General features: G+C 36.9%; 1 protein-coding gene across 1 annotated transcript in view; it reads right to left on the bottom strand.

Annotated features, from left to right (window-relative positions):
- The window catches only part of LOC128249705 (homeobox protein rough-like), a 157,948-nt gene that overhangs the window by 148,925 nt on the left and 3,159 nt on the right, over positions 1 to 5,864 (bottom strand). The window contains exon 2 of the mRNA XM_052974109.1: positions 5,369 to 5,603. Within this exon, the coding sequence (XP_052830069.1) occupies positions 5,369 to 5,603 (235 nt within the window). The remainder of the gene's footprint in view (positions 1 to 5,368; positions 5,604 to 5,864) is intronic.

The raw sequence follows: 5,864 nt of genomic DNA, 5'->3' as shown, positions 1-5,864 counted from the left end.
TATATATATATATATATATATGTTACACGAAACAAGTCTACTCCTCAGAGCAGCAACAACAACAACAACAAAACTCCTAAGGTAGAGGATGCTGTTGGGACCCTTGATAATAACCATAACTATGACAAGTGTTTTTTTTTCCCCATCACAATTTGGACCTTCATTATAGACTCGAACCTAACCCAATGGTCTAACAATGTCACAAGTTGAATAATCACATCCAACGGCTCAGTTGATTTATTATTACTATTGTTGTTTTTTTTTTTTTTTCGTTGACAAGTTTTATTCATAATTCCAGTACCCGTTGTTTCGTATTTGGTTTGGATTTTGTCATAAAATGTCTCCAAGAGAATCTGTAGCAATGACTATGAGAGTTTATATTCAACATCTACACAGTCTTGGAAAACAGTTGCTAAATGTCAATAGTCGACCTCTCAATTTCTTTCAGTATATTTTTACTATCATTTTTTTTGTTTTTGTTTTTGAGAATTTCTTCAGTGTTCTTTGGAATTTCAATGTGCAGCTGTTTTCTTTTGTTATGTGAACAAAAAATAGTAGGTGTGAGTGTTGGGGGGGGGAGTAAGGAGAGAGAGATAATGTTTGAGGGAGAGAGAGTAAGAGAGTGAAGGAGAAAGAAAGTGAAGGAAAGGGAGAAAGTGAGAGAGAGAGAGAGAGAGAGGAGAGAGAGAGGAAGAGACTGAAAGGGCGAGGTGATGTGGGAGAGAATTAGTGAGTGAGAAAGAGAATGAAGGAAGAGAGGAAGGGAGAGTGAATGAGGGAGTGAGATAGAGAGGCTGAGAATGAGAGAGTAAAGAGAGTGGGACAATGAGGGGTGGGGAGAGAGAGAGAGGGAAAGAGAAGTAATGTGAGGAAGTGAAAAAGTATTCGAGAAATGAGAGAAGAAAAAGGTTCAGAGAATACAATACACACACACACACACACATGCAACCACACACACATAATTGCACACGCACATGCAACCACACACTGGCAGTGACATACTCCAACACATATATACACCCAATCACGTCCACACGTACACACGCATACTAACACCTATACAGGCATACACAGACACACACAGTGGCACCAACACATACACACTAAGTGACATACAGACCGAATGAAACACACACACTGGTAATCATACACACACACACACACACACACACACTCACTAACACACACACACACACACACACACTCACATACAAATACACAAACACACACACACACAAGCCAGATGGAATGAGGAAGAAATAATATAAATAAATGGAGTAATTAAATTGAAGAAAGTTGAAATATAGGGGGGGGGGGCGAGGAAAATCTGAACGAGAGAAAGAACGAAAAGAAAGATTAAATGTGAAGAAAATCAGGTGAGAAGAAAGAAAGAAAGAGAAAAGCAAGAAAGAAAAAAGAAAGAAAGAAAAAATAAAGAAAGAAAAAAGAAAGAAAGAAAGAAAAGAGAAAGAAGAATAAATAAATGAAGTGTTTATCAGTTGCTGTGATTTCTGGTGATTGACTTGCAGTGGTGGTGGCAGTGGGAGGTGATCATATAGTGAAGGGTAGCGGTGGTGGTGGTGGTGGTGGTGGGAGTTGTGTAGCGGGCTTTGGAAGTAGAAGGGACGACCATGAAAATAACAAGATTAATATTGGTGTTTGTAGAACAACAGCAAAAACAAACACAAAAGAACTAATAGTGGTAGTGGTGGTGGAGGTGGAAGTAGTAATGGTGGCAGTGGTGGTGACGGTAGTAGTGGTATATACTATATTTTTTTATAGGCCACAAGGATCGAACGGAAAACAAGTTAACGCACAGTACAAAACAAGCGCCAAGTGGGGCCTAGCACAAAAACGATAACAATTAACAACAAAATTTAAGCAATAAAATTCCCCTAAGGGGTAGGGTGTTCCACTCAGGGCCAACCAAGGAATCCGACACATCCTGGTCATCCTGACCGCCAAGGGCACTCCAGGCAGGCACCTCACTCCTCATCCTCACCGGCTTTCAGGTATATGTTCAGGCTAGGCCCATTTACAACGGTAATAATAATTATCATAACAAAATTGCTAATAAAAACCGTTTGATATTATTGTGACTGTTCTTATTACTGTTGTATGGAATGTAGTTGTTGGGATTTTTGTTCTATTTGTTGTTCTTATTGTTATTGTTGTAATTATTGCTCTTGCTGCTATTGTTATTTTATTGTTCTGCTGATGCTGCCTTTTTAAACATACTGCTTCTTTTTGTTTTGTCTTCTATTTTTTGTACAAGCGACATGCTGGCAGAATTGTAAGCACGCCGAGTAAAATGCTTAGCAGCAACTCGTCGGTTTTTTTTTTCACGTTCTAGATTCAAAAGCCGTTGGGGTCGACTTTGCCTTTCATCCTTTTGGGGGTCGATAAAATAAGTACCATTTGAGCACTGGTATCGATGTAATCGACTTAGCCCCACCCCTGAGGTTGCTGGCTTTGTGCCAAAATTTGAAACCAGTATTTTTATCTGGATAGTCCATCTTCTCTCAAGTCCTTCCATGTTGTTTGACGTTCAGTTTGAACATTTTTAATATCATACTTTATGAAGAAATGGATGAAAAAATAGATGAAGGCTCCCAATTTGTTACTAAGCAGCTTGTCCCCTGTAAGTATTTCTTCTAGGAGCGTAAGTTCTTCGGGAGGCCGCTCGACATCCTGAGCAGGATGAGTTTGGATTTTTTCTATTCTTTTCTGAACAATCTCTACCTACCGAAGCGACCTCCTGACATTTCTTAGAACACGAGGAAAAGTAAAACTAAGAAACAGACTAGACTTTTTTCAAGTTGAACGCGTGCTCCAAGTGTCTTCTCTCAAGGCCTACTCTAAGTGTGTACCTGCTGTTGGAACACCAAGTGTCTACTCCAACTTTTTTCCAGAATATCTTTAATGTTCCAAACAGAAATGAATAAAACTTTTCTCCGTGCTCAAAGACAACTGAAGAAGGATTCCATCAGTTGTTTATGTTATAGGTAGCGTTATTGAGGCGCCGTTCGGAGCCGGATACCATGAAACTCTAAGTAACTCAAAGTATTACTGATCAAGCTTGCTTCCCAACCACATAATTCCGAGTTCAGTCTCACTGAGTGACACCTTGGGTAAGTGCATTCTACTATAGCTTCGAACAGACCAAAACCTTGTGAGTGGATATGGGAGACAGAAAATGAAAAAATCCCGTCGTATATATATATATATATATATATATATATAAGTTCAAAAAAACAATAACAGAAAAACAACAAAGTGAGGACGTGATACGGATAGTGTTATTGGACGCTAGCGCGCGCGTGCGTGCATGCGTGTGTGTGTGTGTTCGTGTCTGTCCACATGAAAACCGGTGTTGGTGTGTTTACATCCCCGTAACCTGGGGATGTAAAATAAGCACTGGGGTCAATTCATTCGACTAAAAATTCTTCGAGGCGGTGCCCCAGCATGGCCGCGTTCTAAATGACTGAAACAATTAAAAGGTAAAAGAATATCTATAGATATTATGATAATAATAATAATAATAATAATAATAATAATAATAATAATAATAATAATAATAATAATAATAATGTGCGTATGCGGCAAAATACGAAGGTCTGGGGTCAATGAAGAGAATAGACGTGATACCAATTGTAATTGGTAGACTTTGGAAGTATCAGCACTCAACTACCAACGTAGCTGGAAAAGATCGGTGCAAGTGTGGAGGTAGAACGCGTACGAAAATCGGTATTGCTTGGAACTGCAAGAATTCTTGGCAGGGTTCTTGAAGCATGACCAATAAACAAGTGTCACCTTAGTCTGCTGGCTGTGGACAGCTGACACTGTCCATCATACCCAGCAGTATAAAGTTTTATGATGATGATGATGATGATAAGAATAATAAAGATGATAATGATGATCATGATGATTATATATATATATATATATATATATATATATATATATATATATATATATATATATATATATATATATATATATATATATATATATATACATATATATACACATATACATAATATATATATATATATGCATGTATGTATGTATTTATATATGTATGTACAATGGATATATTCAAAGGCATAATAAAAGATTTGGTTTGAGTGTTTTATTACAATATTATGAGTCACTTAATCCTACATGTATTTCAATGGCGAAAATTTGTACATAATACGACATTCGTTACGTAAACGGTTACATAATAGAATTAAAATGCCAGATCTTCAGAGGAATATTGTAATTTAATTCAGTACTGTCAACCGACCTATATATATGATTGAATTACAATATTCCACTGAGGATCTGGCTTGTGAAACGCACGTAACATTAAGTAGATCACTTATACCAACTCTTCTGTTTTACTCAATGCTCGGATAATTATTCATATGTATATTATATCAAGTAAAACTCACACGATAAAATAAGGCTTAATACTTCATTGAAATTTGGATAGACATGGATTTACACGTTCTAAACAATGAATAGCTACTGTGCTGTCTCAATCGAGATAGCAGTACTTGATTACACGCGCACTGAAATTTACAGGTATGTATATGTATAAATACAGAGATATGTGCCTGTGTATGCGTGTGTGTAGGTGTGTGTGTGTGTGTGTGTGTGCGTGCGTGCATCCGCGCATGTATATAGCATAAGTATGTCCTAAAAAGATCAAATTTATACCTTGATTCTACACACGTAATAGGGTGGGTATTATTGGCTGAAAAGGAGCGAGAAACAATCAAGAAACGAAATTTTAAGCAGTTAACCAAGAATATATGAAGTAATGTGAATTATATAATTAGATGATAGATAGATAGATAGATAGATAGATAGATAAATTTGCATAAACATAAATACATATATATGTACGTATATATACACAGACACACACATACATACACATACACGCACACACGCATGCACACACGCACGTACACACACTTATAACAATTGTACACATTGACAAACACTGTATATATCTTACAAATGTAACATAGTGAGAGCTTTCGATTAGCAAACGCTATCTATCCAGTTAGTAAACAAAAATTCCCTCTTTAGATATTTAAGTTAGGAAAGTAACAATAATATGGAACTTGTGTGCCTATAATAGAAAGGATCTTCAATTTATTTGTTGTATTAGAGTTACCTCCCCTTCAAAAAGATGTAACTGTACTAAGAGAGTGCTTTGGTTTAGTTAATTGCATAGATCGTCTGAGTTAATCGAAGGTTTATAATCCAGTGCGTTACATATAGAACGCCCTATTGGTTTATTGTATTTAATATGTCAGAAAGCTTCGTCGAGATTAGCCCCAGTCGTATTATTGATACACAGAACAAAGCCTACCTCATCTGCTGATCCATTTGTGCCTTTTCGATCCGTTTGTCTTTCGCTCTTCGGTTCTGGAACCAAATCTTGATCTGAGTTTCTGTCAAGTTCAACATCTCAGCCAATTCAAATCGTCGAGGTCGTGTGATATATTCAGTTCGGTTATACTCCAGTTCTAACTTCAGTGTCTGCTCACTGGTGAATGTCGTACGTTGACGTCGAGGACGGTTCTCTTTCCTTTTCCGTCTTTGAACTGGAGAAAAAAACAAAAAAACAAAAAAAAAAAACGTACAAAAGGTGAAAATATTTCAGGTATAAATATTGATTTCTAACATTGACATAAAATCACATTTGAAGAAAGAGTAGCGATGATATAATCTACCTATTCCTTGCTTTCTGCACAAGATGTGAAATCAGAACATAAAGCGGCATGACTAAATACAGCTACTTTAGCACCATCCAAACACATGTACACACACACACACACACACACACACACACACACACACACACA

The sequence above is a fragment of the Octopus bimaculoides genome, chromosome 17, assembly GCF_001194135.2.
Source record: "Octopus bimaculoides isolate UCB-OBI-ISO-001 chromosome 17, ASM119413v2, whole genome shotgun sequence".
Taxonomy (NCBI): domain Eukaryota; kingdom Metazoa; phylum Mollusca; class Cephalopoda; order Octopoda; family Octopodidae; genus Octopus; species Octopus bimaculoides.
Note: the sequence above shows the minus strand (reverse complement) of the source record. Positions and strands in the feature narration are given on the sequence as shown.